Source organism: Labrus bergylta, chromosome 12 (genome assembly GCF_963930695.1).
Source record: "Labrus bergylta chromosome 12, fLabBer1.1, whole genome shotgun sequence".
NCBI lineage: Eukaryota > Metazoa > Chordata > Actinopteri > Labriformes > Labridae > Labrus > Labrus bergylta.
Genome location: NC_089206.1, coordinates 7,868,913 through 7,883,954, shown reverse-complemented (window position 1 = coordinate 7,883,954; position 15,042 = coordinate 7,868,913). Strand labels below are relative to the sequence as shown.

The following is a 15,042-nucleotide window of genomic DNA, read 5'->3' as shown; positions in this document are numbered from 1 at the left end:
GAGTTCAAAAGAAAGCAGAGAGTAAGCTACTGTACCTCGATGTTGTCTTCACGCGGGCGGCTGGATGTGAATGAGTTGTGTGAAGCTGAGAACAGTCACGATGAATGGATGCTGCGCTGCCTAGCAACCAAACGACCAATCACAGAAATAGAAGAGAGTTTGACGGAGACAAGTCTTTACTACATGTTGTAGGCTGCATGTGATCACAGTTAGACCTACCGTGTTTGTTGATCATCTTTTTTGTTTCTAGTAAATTACCTTTAATGAGGCCTCTTACATGCACAGACATATAGAAAATGTAACACACAAAGATATTTACCTGCTGCTACATACTTGTTTTTATTATTGTTGACATATTGTATTTTTCACAACTTTCTAATAGTTGTGGTGTTGAAAATATTTGGTTTCTTGAACATTGTTAACACATGATACTGATGCTTTGATTTATTGCCAATAAAGCCATTAAAAATAAGCGGTCAACACATAATATCAGCTTGTCTCATGAATTTGTTGTAACCTATTTGTGCGTGGACAGCTCAGTATTGCTCAGCCTTTTCACATCACTTTGATTCAGGCTGTAACCAAAGGGTCTGTCAGTCTTGTTAGTTGTGCGTTCTTGTCGGCTAAATCTACAGCTCCCTCTAGTGGAATCAGGGGGAAAGTGGATCTTTTTTGTTAAAAGGAATGCTAGTCGTGTGGCACCTTACTGGCTAAAACAAAAAGAACCCTGCTTTACATCCTCAGGCCATCTCAAGTGTTAAAAAAGACTGAATTATAAAATAACAGTCACATCAGTCACAGAGGAGAGCCCAGCTCTCATCGTATGTGAGACATCTCCTCCAGGAAAGGCGTCTTCAAGCAGCCGGTGCAGAGCTGGTCCATCCACAGAGGAGCCTCGTGCTGCAGAGGGGTGCGGCGCGGGTAGAAAGTGTACGAGAGGTCATAATTCAAAAGACAGCTGACAGAGGCCATGTAGATGTCGGAGAAACGAGACAGACGTCTGGAGAAGTAGGTGGGGTTGTGAGATGTTCTGAAGATGCTACCAAACTGAGGGTTGAACAAGTTCTTTATCATCACCCTGTGACATAAAAGGATAGGCAGTAAGTTAATGGGATTTTAACAACATTTACATTTATAAATGTGGCTGTGGAAAGAGTATTAAGATCCGTAAGAAAAAGTAACATCACAAAGTATTCATATCCAAAATCTTACACTCAAAAGTTAGTCAATACAATTTCTGGAAGTGTCATATTCATTAGTCAAGCAGAATGAATCCAGTCCCCGCTCAGGGAGGAGCTTATTTCAACCAATCTATAAACAGATCATTTCATTCGTTTTACATGTCACAGTGTGGCCTTTAAGTCTTAACCTATGAAGTATCTGTAACTATAGTTGTCAAGAAAATGAATTGGGGTAGAGGTTAAAAAAAAGACAGAAAAAGCACCAAACATCTGAAATACTCATGTCAAGTAAAACCATCTCAGACCTCTGCTTTAGTAAACTTATTTAACAAGTGTCCATTATGTACATGGTAAAACTGGGTTCACTGGGTAGTACATGACATGTAATTACGCAGATTTTGAACCATGTCTCTCACACTGTGAGGTTATATTGTGTAAAAAAAAAATGAATTGTTGCTACTGTCCTCTGGGTCTTTGGAGTAAAGGTGCATAATCAGAATAATTTCTTCAGGCATGAGTTAGTGTCCTGGAAGCACATTAGGCTATTACAGCTTGCATTTGTAGGCTAACCTTCACTTGTCCTGCAGTGAAGCTACACACTGTGCTACAGCTACAGCTACAGCTACAAAGGCATACCAATTTACAGAATTGTTAGCTGCCTTGGATATTTAGCAGGTTAAGACATGCAGTGGATCCAGACACAAGCTACTTGCCTGCAATGCATCCTGGTATATGTACGCCGTGCTGAAGAATCACCTTAATCAGGAGAACTCAATTTGTCCTGTCATTTGTGACACACTAATGTAGATGCTGCTGTAATTTTCCTCATCCAGCATCAGTACTGATTGGATATCCACGCAAATGTGATGCAACAATTCTCTTTAAGGTGACGGCACTTACTTGAGTTCTTCTCTCTCTTTCTGCCATTCCTTGAAAACCTCTTTAGACTCTTCGTCCCGATGGATCTATAATAATAAAAGAAGGCTATGATCAAATCAAGGTCTATATATTTATTTAAAACACGTAGACATGAGCAAAGACTTATCAAGGTTCAAAAGTGACACACACTTTGTCATTTCTGTTCCAGGCAAAAGACAGAAAAAGAGTTTATACTGATTTTTTTTCTGTGCTATGTGAATTAATTTTCACCCAAATGTCACGGCAGCTAGGGCTTGAAAAACAGAAGCTACATAGACTTAACTAGTGTGGGCAGCAGTTTTCTCAACTTGTCATAATATCAGTTACCAGATATCAACTTCTCACCTGCATGCGCTCCATCAGGCCGGTTAAAGCCTGCAGCCAGGTGAGGTTGAGAGCGTACTGGTCTGTGCTCACCACTTTGGTTTCATGCTCTAGCTCAGGTACGATGGCTGCCGTTCTCCAGCCGTGTCGCAGCATCAGGTCCTAACACACAAGGAAACAACAGTTTGGTTTGCGTCACCTGAGAGTACGGGAGGGAGTGCGCCCGTGGAGGAGCTCAGACAGGTTAGGGGGGGGTGGCAGGTTTGGAGGGCTTAACAGGTGATGATGAGGAGTGATGAGGAGGGGGGTATGAAGTACGGGCGTGATGTGGTCACGAGTGCGGGAGTGTGTGTGAAGACGAGCAGCAGAGTTCTGGATATATTGTAGTTTCTTGAGTGTTTTGGATGATGAACCGGAGACTGTTGCAGTAATCTAAACAGAGCTAAATATTTAGTTCTCAAAAGAAATATTGAATAAATTAGAAATGTGTCGGAGCAGAAATACCAAATACACTCAGTGAGAACATGGTTCACCCGTTCTGGATGGCATTGATTTATCAGAGAAGCAGGGGGCTCAATGTTTTTAAAATGATGCTGATGGTTATACACTCAGGGCTAAACACATCTCTGGTCTACCTGAAGAGTAAAAAGCCATTAGGCCTCTTTTATCTTTGAGCTTTAGAAAGGTAGTAATGCCTCAAGGTTAAACTTAATGGTTTTAGATGCTCTGCTTCAGACAGATGGAAATGAGTTGCAGCCCATCTGTAACCATTTTCAAATCGAATTAAGAGACTGTTGTTCGTCTTTTCCTCGGATTGGTTCTTTACTGCATTCTGTTTTCCTTTCTTACATTTAAGGCTCCATGTGTTCTTGTTGAGCTGTAACTGTGTGTCTATAATATATAATCTGTCTGTTTGGGTAATATATCATTTTGTTGTTGTTGATCCAGTCTGTTTATTCTAAATACTGTTGTAATACATGTATTTACCTTGTTTAAATCACTTTGTTTAAAAAGATGATTTCACATAAACATCAGCTTGCCTGCTCTTTGCTGTCTAATGGGCGGTGCCTCTTATATTTTTAACTTGTATATGTTGACATGCCTTCTGCACTGTTCTCCATTAAGATCAATGCAATGTTATTTAAACAATATCCTGCCGTCTTTACTGCCATCTAGTGTTTGATGTTTTCACTGTGCAGCATGCTCCAGACCCGCCCATATGCCACATGGGAAATATTCAGCATTGTGCAATCTGTGTTGGCTTTGGGCCTTTGTGTTTGTGCAAACCAGAAATGATGTATACTGGGTTTTTTTTTTTTCACCATTTGATATGAGAAAATTACGTTGTTAAGCAATCTCTGAAAAGTAAAGACACATCCTGCTTCATGTACTCATAGCTCTTTGATAACTCTAACAACAATGAGTCATGTTGTGGCATTGCTTTGCTCTCACACTTACTGCTAAGTCACTGTAAAGATGGTCTCCAAAATAAAGAACCTTTGAGCCTCGCCAGCCTGTCAGTCTGAGAAAGTCAAACAAGTTTCCCTACAAGATAAAGAAAATGTAAAAAACACAGGCCGGTCTGTTAGGTTCGTTATTGAACAGAATACAAAGTACAAACATTGAACAGCCTGTTTAGACACATGCATCTACAAGAGTTAAAATAAGATAGACTAGGACAGCTGGAAAATTAGGAATAATTAAGCTTTCAGAAAAGTAACATGGTGGTCTGAATACAGACCTGTTTGTAGATCTGTCCTTTGTCCAAACTGTTTATCTTCTCCCACCGCAGATCCCCATTACAATCCAACCGTCTGAAAGGTCTGTGAGAGGAAATCATTGAAAAACATTGTACATCTGAGAACTCTCTTCAGAACAAGAAGCTGTGCTAGAGTCACTGTTTGGCTCTGCTGAGAGACAAGTCACAGAACCAGGAGATTCATCTTTTGTTCCCCTCTTGCTCCACCAACATGTACTCACTTGATACAATCAGTGAAGAAGCGAGGTTTGTCCGCCTGCACAATGACAACATCAAAGAAGTCTCTCCAGTTTTTCCCCACCATGTGCGTCATGCCTTTATCTCTGCGCAGAAGGGGGAAAAAAAACAAAAAAAAAGGTTTGGATTGCAACAGAGTGCAGCTTGCCCTCATTACGAGTCAGAGTCGACTCATTAAGACGTGCAGCACAGATTGCTCACACTCACACAAAGCTGAAGGGACTGTTAGTGATGAGGAAGAGCTTCTTTCCATTGCTGACCAGTCGGTGCAAAACAGCATCGGTCTCTTCTCCTCTCAGAATAAACTTATCTGTGAAGAGAAGGAAGAAAGCTCTGGACCACTGTTGTTGTTTTGTTTTATGTGCAGAAAATGTGCTGATTTGACACTAAAGCAGGAGAGAAATTTCTTACTGAGATCTTCCATGATCCATTTGTACATGTAGCCTTTAAGATGAACCATGCCAATAGCTTCCTGAGGATTAAGACATTGAAAGGAGTAAGAAAACCACAACAAGATCTGCTACATTCAACTGTTTCATTGGCTTTTCCTCTTCCAGAATGAGTATTTTCTCCTCAGAGACAGAAAGAAAGAAAGAAATATAGTCTTATCAGGCCACACGTCATTCCTTAGCCATTTTTTGGGTGTCTGCTCCTTTGACAAATTTCATCAACAGTAAGTGAGAGACACTCAAACAACATAAGCGTTTTGTTTTTTTTAGATGTATTTTTTGGCTTTTAAAGCCGTTAATCTAGAGGTCAGTGGATACAGTCAGAAACCAGGGAGAGAGAGAGAGTGCGGGAATGGAGTCACAGGTCAGATTTGAAGCTTGGCTGGAGCTCTTGAGGACTTAAGCCTCAGTACACGGGGCATGCAAACTAACCACTGGGCTACCGGCTCCCCACATTGGCATTGGTTTTGAAATGTTTGACTTGATACTCTACTTATACTCTATTCTAAATATTTGTAATTACTTCTAATATTTTATTTTATTTAAGCTCTTGCTGTTTTGCTTTATTTCCTTTGTAAACTGTTTTTGCAACAATACACCAAGACACATTCCTTGTATGTTTAAATGTACCTGGCAATACAAAACGATTCTGACTCTGATTGATATTCAGTTATGACATCAGGAGATCCCTTTGTTTGAGGATGATGTGTTTTACAACAATCATCCTTTAAAGGACGGCATAAGATGCTTCAGTTTTAACATGGGACGTTGGAGCTCAAACGTTGCATTATGGGAGGGTTGTAGGAGCGGACTTCTCTCTTTCCGTCTGTCTCTTCATCTATCAGACATTCTCTCTCGCGCTCGTGATTTTATAAGGATAAAAAGTGTTATATTTGGGCTGTAAATATACCTTGACAGCCCAGTATCGTCTCTGTGTGGGAGACACTGTGTTACTGGATTGTGGTGACACAGGGGTAAGCTGTAGTGCCCTGTAACTGTAAACCTTAGAATTTCAGGACCACAGTGAACAGCAGTTGTTGTTCCTGCTCTACCCACGAGAGTCCATTTCAAACTTTCGCTGAGCACAGCAGATTCCTGAGCCTCCAGCTACAAAATGTTGTTTCACAGCACGTGAAACAGTGGAACACACTGAGTCAAATGTGCTTCTCAGTGTGAGCTTCAGGGAGCGGGTACAACTAGAGAACAGTAGGGTGGAACATCTGATACTGTGAGAACCTGAGGCACACTCACCGAGACGTCCTTGAAGAGGTTGACTGCATCGTATTCGATGTCGTTTGTGACGAAATAATCATTCGCTGCGGCCAACAGAGTCATCTCGGGGATGGAGAAGATGTCCATGAACTGCTTTACCCTCGGCCCCTGTCAAAGAAAACACATCTGTCAAAAAGTCCCACAGTCTTCCTTTAATTGGCCACGCTTGCGATTATCTCTAGATCTATTCATTATTTATTTATGTATTTCTGTTTAAATTGTCGGGGAAAGATACAATATACATAGAAACACTGAAAACAGTAATCCTGTGCATGTATCATAGTGTTTATAGTGGCTGCTAATTTGCAACACTCGTCCCTAGAGGGGCTTTTGTGTAAATAAAAGATTAAAACAGTTAACAAGGAAGAACAGAGAGTAAACTGGATACAGCACGATACAACAACAAACACATTTAGCTGTGATAAAGCAACAAAGAATCAAACTTGAGTACAAATCTGCTGCAAACTAACCAGGATTTAGTGGATTTCTTAAACTTAACTTGTGAAACACACAAAAGGAAAATGTGTTTTTAATCTATTCCGAACAATAATAACAACAACAAGCAAGCTATTTTTTGTTTCCTCAGGATTATGGAGGTTGTGAGGAACATGAGAGTCTGCTACATCTAATCTCTCCTGATTAACGGGTCAAGATGACCGTCATGTCTGTCAGGGAGGATTAATAATTCAACAGTAAGAAGAACTGTCTGATGCTCTCATGAATAATGGGTACTCTGTGATCAGACATGTTCAGCTTTGGCTTCAGTGAAGACAAGTAAAGATGAACTGTGCATGCTTGAAAGGCATTCCTGATGTCTGACAAGAAAAAAAAATCCTTTGTTTACCCATGATAACACATTGATTATCTTATTACCTAACCATAAATAAGGTCATTTTTTTTTCTAATTAAAAGGATAATTCATGTCAATTCAAGTCATATTTATTTATAAAGCACATTTAAAAACAGCTACAGCTGACTAAAGTGCTGTACAATGCATTAAAAAAGAAAGAAAGAAAAAACTTAAGATCACAACGTCCACAAGAGAGAAATATATATATATGTGTATACATATATAAAGAAAGAATATATAACAAAAGCAACAAAGGAACCTGAAAGAAGTGGTCTATTCAGGACCAGGGGACTCAAATGCTAAAATATAGAAGTATGTCTTGAGACGGGACTTAAAAGAGTCAACAGAGGGTGCAGACCTGATTGAATGAGGGAGGCTGTTCCACAGTTTAGGGGCTTTTACTGAAAAGGCCATATCTCCCTTTAGCTCGAGCCGTGAGCGGGGAACAGCCAGGAGGCCCCATGTCTGATGATCTCGCTTCTTTTAAAAGTAGATATTGCAAATATTGTCATTCAAGGCCACCGTACTTTTGAATAACTTTCCACAGTTGGGACCATTTGCACCCAGCACCCATGAAGAGGCTGTCATGAAAAGACAAGTGAGGTCAGAGCTGCAGGAAAGCTATTTTTTTTTGAGAGAGAACATTTTCAGGGATAATGAGATGATGGAGAGGCATACTTCATGCTCCTGGAAAACACTTAAAAGACTTAATGAACCAGAAACTATGTCGATCTGATTCCAAACATCAGAGTCCAAATTGCTCCTAATTAGCAAACGAGTCAGATTGACCTCCATGACTGTCAGACACAACAGGGATTTCTACCATTCGTGACTGAGTGCAGCTTGTGGAGCGACAAAGCAAAAACAAATTACAGTCTGTTGGGGGACACGGAGTTCTTGTGGTCAGTTTTCTAAAGACAGGAACACCGCCTCCCAGCTGATTCATGACGACAATGGAACAAATGAGATTATAAAAATTCATCATCGGGTTTTGATATGATGTAATACAGACAGCAGGCACATCAAGACACTTGTATAATTTTAGGGACAGTTACAGAATTAATCCTTTGCTACATCCGTGTTTGAGAACCGCCGAATGAGATTAGAACAGATCTGTTGAGCTCCACAAAAGTGGCAAAGAGAGTTCTCCCATCTGTGCCAAACCACACTTGTTTCACAGAAAAGAACACAGATTACAGTATCTAAAAATTCAAGGCAACTTTAACAAGCGCAACACGGGGTTATACCAGCTATGCGTAGATTCAAACGTAGCCTAGTTTGAATGTAATTCCTAATTAAGGACGGAGCTTACACTCTATTAATATTTAAGGTGTTACATCAGCGTTGAGATCAACGTCGGCAGAGGTTCTGACTTAAATCCTACACCTAGCTACTACACCAAAGTCCTCAGTAAAATATGTTTGATACCGATGTTTGTTTTATGGCTTCTTTTGGTTTCAGGCTCCCACAATGTTGACATTTTCCTCTCATGTTTGACAATGAAAAACAAGTTCAACAGGCGACTTCATCTGCCCAATAAAAACCTCTCCTCTGAATCAGTAGTAAGGGGTACTAGATGTCAGCATTTAATCGATTTGGCACAACAAATAAACATCCGCTACTGACATCAGTTCTATGGAGTTAGATCAGTCTCAATATTCACAAATGTATTTCAATGCACACACAAATATATTTCATTCTGTATAAATGTAAAACAAATCCACAAATAAAAAAATAAGATTCACAAATGTATTTCTGATTCACACACAAATATTTATAGTTTTGTATGTATGTAATAGAAATCCACAAATGTATAATATACATATATATTTAAAGAACACATCTGTATCTTGTTACATCTATATACAAACTGTTCAGTCTGCATTTACAAACTGTTTGTCATTTGTGAACATCACTGCATTTGTGTGTGTGGGACTTTTGAGACTCCCCTGCCGTGGTTAGATTCACAAATGCATTTTTTTTCAGCAGGGAAATGTCTGTAGCCAACAAGATGTCTGCTTCCTATTCAGCCAATCGCAGTAGCGTAGATTCAAGGGTGCGTTTTAATGCGATCACTTCAGCGTTACATCTGCGCATACAGCGATTAGCCTAGCTATCAGACAATCTGATGAAGTCATCTTTATTCTGACCAGCACAAATAGTCTCTGAGATTGTCGTACTATATGGAAAGTTGTTTATCGTGTTGGGTATATTGACTGCGTGTCGTTGGTTTAACTGGTGTTGAATAAACTGGTGATATTCCGGCCGATGTGTTGGGGCCGAGGCTTTTGAAGGGCCCATTGTTTACTATGTTGTTGTTTGTGCTGGTCAGATTAAAGATGACCTAATCAGATTGTCTGATAGCTAGACTAAGCGCTGTCTGCGCAGATGTAACGCTACAAACTACAAACATTAATAGATAATAAATAATATTAATAGCTCTTTGATAGTATGCTCTACTCTGCGGATAATCTGGTCTGGTATTTTGTATTACAGTACACAACTATAACGTATCTGTTCTTTCTGTATAAATGTCATCCTCACCTTGCCATAGAAGCCACTATCTTGCGGAAGCGGTACATGGTAGGTCCCCCCATAAAGTCGCCGGACATCCTCATCCGGCATCGGGCTCAGTCCCCTTGAAAAATTAAACATTAAAAAAACTCAAAAGTTGTGAAAAAATATAAACAGCTGAGTTTTTCCATTCAGCAGAAGGATGAAGATAAAATGATTTGACATTTAGGGATCAAAATCAGCAGTCACTCAGAACAGCATCCACCTCTTACCGATACACTGTTCCTGTCTGGATGTAGTGGAAGGCGTCTATCTTCATTAAAAGCCCCTACGTGTGTAGAACGGAAAAGAGATTTGTTTGCATCAGTCTATATGTAAAGCACATTTCTTTTTCTTGTAAAGGGACATTTGTGATTTAAAAGAATATACCTTTTCAATGTCATAGTGAAGACCCCGAGCAGCAAAATTGGGAATGTAATCATATTTGCCGATGCCTTCAGGGTACTGTAAATCAGTGGGGGAAAAATTGATCAATTAACCTGAATCTAAAAAGTCAATAAACTTTATGCAACAACTGTAAATCTACTGAAATAGAAGACTCTCTAGATCCATGTAACTGTTTTAAGTTTAAAAAGGAAACTGATACAAAGACAGCATGGGGAAAAAAGGAAAAGAAAAACATTTTTTGAAGTTTTAAAAGACAGGTAAAACATAATAATGTAAAATTAGGAGACGCTCCCTTTAAGAGTATGTTTTAAGAAGGTGTTTAACAGGCTCAGCTGACCTTAAAGTGGTCAATTAGGAAGCCTTTCGCTGTGTTGTAGATCGCTATGTTGAGGGCGTTTGAGTACAGAGCCAGCGTGTAGTCATAGTCAAAGCCGTAGATGTCCACCTCCGCCAGGCTGACCTCGTTGTTGGCGTAGATGGTGGAGGAGTTGAGGAGGTGGCACGCACCTGGTGGGATCAGATCTGAGAGCAGAAGGGAAACGCAAACTTGAGATCTGAACAGTCACACCCGTCAATGCCCATTCACAATGTCTGACTCATTTTTTCTAAGAGTAAAAAAAAATCTGTCTCTTGCCGTGCTGACTCTAAACATGCTGATTGTGCATTTTTTCTGCAGAGAGGAAAGAAGCAGAGCCACTGCTGTGTGCACTCTAGCAGGGCTGGCTAGCCCATCTGAGGTTGTGTAATCTGGGCTTCTGAAATTACAGCTGACTGTTAAATAAGACATGACAGTCAAAATAAAATAACATTATGTACAGCCAATATCAAGCGTGCCTTTAAAAGTTTTGTAAAACCGGCAGTTTTTATTATCTGCTTCATCAGTCTAGCTGGCCTATATTTTGATACAGCAGTCATGCAGTGTGCACATGGGCACAGATTAAATAAACAGTCCACAATCTGCCAATGCGACTGTCTCTAATACCCTGGCTGGAATATGAGCACAGTGAGTGGGCCAGTGTGTGTCTGTAGGAGAAAGTAGGCCATGTCTCTCTGTCCCCAGACAGTCCTGTGAGGGCTGCACCTGGCCAGCATAAATGTTGAGTATGTGCCAACCCTGAGAGTCGTTCACCTACAGCCAATCTATGACAGGAAACGCCTCTATTTACATGCTGAGTCACATTTCAAATGATTAATCTATTCAATTATAATTAATGAGCTTTAATATTTCATGTTTAGCTTTGAGACGGAATCAAATGTCATTATAAACATTTTAGAAGAGCACTAGAAAGATATGCAGTTTGATTTCACATTAAGTCAAATGTTATGCAATGTATCCAGTGGACCCCAAGGAGAACAGCCGAGCTCTCCAGGTAAAAGCGGTCTGATTCTAGTTTGTGGTTATTGTATACATGAAGGACTATGTTGTAATGATTATGTGGCCATGTGTTCTATGTTGAAATACTACTGTCAGCAAGACTTGACATGGAGATAGCTGGAAGGTATTCAAACAGCTGTCACTAGGCTGTAAATTATTCTTAGTTTGACTATTTCTAAAACGTTCTGTGATGGCCTGATACTCAATTCACGAACAGAATATCATTTTGTACCATAAGCTGAAAGTAAATACTGCAAACTAAACTTTGTTAATTATGCAAATTGGAAGTTAACGTTAGTTTTGTTAGTTAATGTTAAAGCTGTCTCAAAGACAAAAACAAAAAGGGACTGCAGAGAATGATTGCATAACTTGTTTCTTATTGATTTTAGAAAACATGTAAACGTGTAAAAAAAAATGCATGAGGCGTGGAGCAACCAGTTGCATTATCATTGTGCCATCTGTCGGTTTGGTAAGAGGATGAACACAAACAAAATGTCCTAAAAGCTGAATATGCTGTGCTGAGAAACTGAGGAATTGTATGTGGGGAGACTTCAAAGCTGTGGAGTCAATGTGCTTACCGTGAACCACCCGTTTCATGTCATTGTACCGAGCCCACAAGTAAGACCTCTGGTCCACTGGAGATGCGTTGGAGGTGTATGACCGACTTCTTACACCAGAGACACCCGGAGCACCCGCGGGCTCCTTCGGTCTCTTCTTCTCCGCTATCGTGCATCTGTGAGGAGCCTCGCATGAGGACACATCGCAACCCGGAGGCCTGTCCGAGCTCCCGCTGCAACTTTTTCCGTGGCCATGCTGTCCTCCTCCAAACTTACTGCAAGTTGAAGAAAGTCTGTTCGTTTTGGGGGATCGAACAATTGGAGGAGTCTGGTTCCCTATTGTCCACAGTGTACGGGTCAATGCTGTGCCCACTGTCTTCAGAGACATTTTCACAGCTGCAGTTTAAAAAAAAAAAAAAAAAAAAGGACGATAAAAACCTGCTGCCTCTTCAAGGACATAAAAACATTTATGTTGATTCCCTGTGACCACGCCCTGTTATTTAAACGGGGCGGGGCATTTCTTCGAGTAGCCAATCAAAACTGTCGACCTCACTGACTCTATTTTTCTCTCTTCTTTTGATTTTTTTTTTTTTTTTTTTTTGTTCCAAGTCCCGGAATGTCCCCACATTATCGACTCAATTGACTTGAATGAACAATGTTTTATTTTAGGTTTTTCTGTGTCCTAAGCAGTGGAGTATTTCGTTTCTGAAGCCTACTTTCTGCAAGTTAAGTTTAATGTATTTATTGATATTATATTCTAACACATAGAAAGGGTGGACAGACACTTGCTTTTTCAGTCATATCTGTCAATTTTTTAATCTGCAAAAACTGCCACAGATCATGCTTGTCTGTCTGATATTAGATAGATATCCGGACAACCTTATTGTACACCAAGCTGAATTTTTTTATGAAAATGTGTTAAAACGAGAGCACATGTATCATTGTCTTTTCTTTGATTATAAGGTTTTCTGTATAGACTAATGTTTTATTTCTCTTTTCTTCTCACATGGCACTTATCTGCAAATCAACCTTAGATTAAGGCTCCAACAGTAAGTGTTAATAATATTATTATTTTAGAGTAGATCAAAGCACCATTTGAATTAAACTACAGGTTATAATATTTGATAGATAAGCAGGTTTCGTTGGGGTATTTTTTCTATTTGATTAATTGTGATACATATTTTCAGTTTATGAGGTTTTTCATGCTTACAGCACCAATTTTATTGGGTATTTCATGGATGGAATGAAGCTTGTATAATTAATTGTTGAAAAACTTGACATGGCAACTTCCTTTTATAAAAAGAAGCAATGATATGAGGAGGTTTTTGTTGAGAAGGAAATATTTTAGAGTTAGAGTAAAATAAAGTTTATGATTTAACTCCATCAGAACAAGGTGAGGGATGTGTGGACTGGAACGAGGGAAATCACTGGTTTCAAGGGGAGAGAAAAGCAACATTCTGGCGGCTTGGAGAGGGCTAATGAGCTAAACCTGTTCTTCTTCGACCGGTTTAGTTCAAAGCCTTCAGCTGCCTCAAACAACACCCTTGTCCATCACACCTCCCAGCCTCCATTTCTCCCCCCTCCCCCATGGTAAAGTCTTTGAACTCTGGCCCCGCACCACAGGAGTGCGCTTCTCCCCCTGTGGTGAATTATTCCATCCCCCCCCGACTCTAACAACTGGCCAGGTTAGGGCGCGGTCACACTGGCCAACCGTACCAAACACGATTGCCCCCCCCCCCTTCCGCGCCATTCCCCCGCTGGCCCGCGGTCACACTACACAGGACTATCCGTGCCTAAGCACGACTACCTCTTGTACATGCACGCTTTATGTTATTATGAAGCGAGCTCAGTTTACAAACAGGCGGACGAGAGAGAGAGAGAGAGAGAGAGAGAGAGAGAGAGAGAGAGAGAGAGAGACGCGCAGTCGAGTCCGCGTCTGCACATCGGAGAACAACGCAGACAGCATGACAGCTACTTTGTAAAAACAAATTCTTCCATAAAGTACACAGTAAAAGTACTTCATAGTACAGGTGCATGTAGTCTAGGAAGTACTAAGTCCAACCATATCAGAATTATTTTCTACTTATGGAAGAATTTGTTTTTACAAGACATCAAAGTCAGAAAAAAGACTCATTATAGTGATTTATTATGGACTTTGACAGTGGATTTCTCAAAAAGTACTTAATAGTACCTGTGCATGTAGTCTAAGAAGTACTTAGTCCAACCATATCAGAATCAATGTGTACTTATGTAAGAAAATATTTATAATTATTTTTTTCTCCAAGAAAACTGTTTAAAAAAAAAAAATTGTGAACACCTTATTTTGAAAAACGGAAGTTACCGCAGACTTGCAGAATTATTCTGCGAAGCTATTCCTTGTAGAGTATTCTGTTTATTCCCGTTTCATATTCTTATATTTCTTATTTTTACAGTCTATGTTTCATACACTTGTATCTCACAGTCAGTTTTAAGGTAAGACCTAGACATTTAGCACTTCACGTCATCGCTCTCTCTGCCTGTTACTGCTGCTCGCTCTGCAGTCTGGAGCATTTACCGTAAAGATCAGAATACGTGGGCACTTCAAATTTAGGGGCGGCTCACTTCACCATGCAAACTCGAGGAGCAGCTGGCTTGACCGCAGTTTCCTTTTCACCTTGTACACCTCTGACTTAAGCTCCCTATGTCAATACTGTCCATTTACAACTCTGTTTTTGCACATTTACATTTAAACTTTCATATTTAAGACTAGTAATGCTAAGTTAAATCCTGGTTGTATATATTCCCCATTCTTAGTTTTGATGTTTTTAGTGCTTATTTACTTTGTATTTAATATTATATTGTGTTTAAATTTGCTAACATTGTGTTTTTTGCTCATATTATTTGTGTGTTTGGACAACCTGCTGCTGTAACGCCACAAAATTCCCAGTTTGGGATCAATAAAGTAATTCTATTCTATTCTAAAAGGCTAAAAGATTAATCTTAATAGGTGAGGATTGTGGATGATTTTTTTTAATGTTCAGTAACATTTGTAGCTGGTTTATGGTTGTATTTTTAAAGTATCTATAAAACATGCTGTTCTGTACCATCACTGTGCAGCACTTTATCCCACAACTGTGAACTTTCTCTTCAAAATACTTTGATAGAAATACATTTAAACAG

General features: G+C 39.8%; 1 protein-coding gene across 1 annotated transcript; it reads right to left on the bottom strand.

The window, feature by feature from the left end:
• Positions 1 to 320: 320 nt before the first annotated feature.
• nt5dc2 (5'-nucleotidase domain containing 2) lies at positions 321 to 12,332 on the bottom strand. Its single transcript, XM_020636871.3, has 14 exons — positions 11,905 to 12,332; positions 10,289 to 10,473; positions 9,934 to 10,008; positions 9,777 to 9,832; positions 9,535 to 9,628; positions 6,120 to 6,248; positions 4,831 to 4,891; positions 4,627 to 4,729; positions 4,404 to 4,505; positions 4,165 to 4,246; positions 3,882 to 3,968; positions 2,445 to 2,585; positions 2,082 to 2,146; positions 321 to 1,078 (listed from the first exon to the last, which is right to left on the bottom strand). Exons 1-14 carry the CDS (start codon positions 12,269 to 12,271, stop codon positions 817 to 819), a joined length of 1,809 nt encoding a protein of 602 aa, XP_020492527.1. The 5' UTR covers positions 12,272 to 12,332; the 3' UTR covers positions 321 to 816.
• Positions 12,333 to 15,042: the final 2,710 nt, after the last annotated feature.

Excerpts from the sequence above, each read along its gene's own strand:
- nt5dc2 (XM_020636871.3), bottom strand. The coding sequence starts at position 12,271 with ATGTCTCTGAAGACAGTGGGCACAGCATTGACCCGTACACTGTGGACA. Across the intron at positions 10,474-11,904 it reads CATGAAACGGGTGGTTCACG|ATCTGATCCCACCAGGTGCG; the intron begins GTAAGCACATTG and ends TTCTGCTCTCAG. Across the intron at positions 10,009-10,288 it reads TCCTAATTGACCACTTTAAG|TACCCTGAAGGCATCGGCAA; the intron begins GTCAGCTGAGCC and ends ACTGATTTACAG.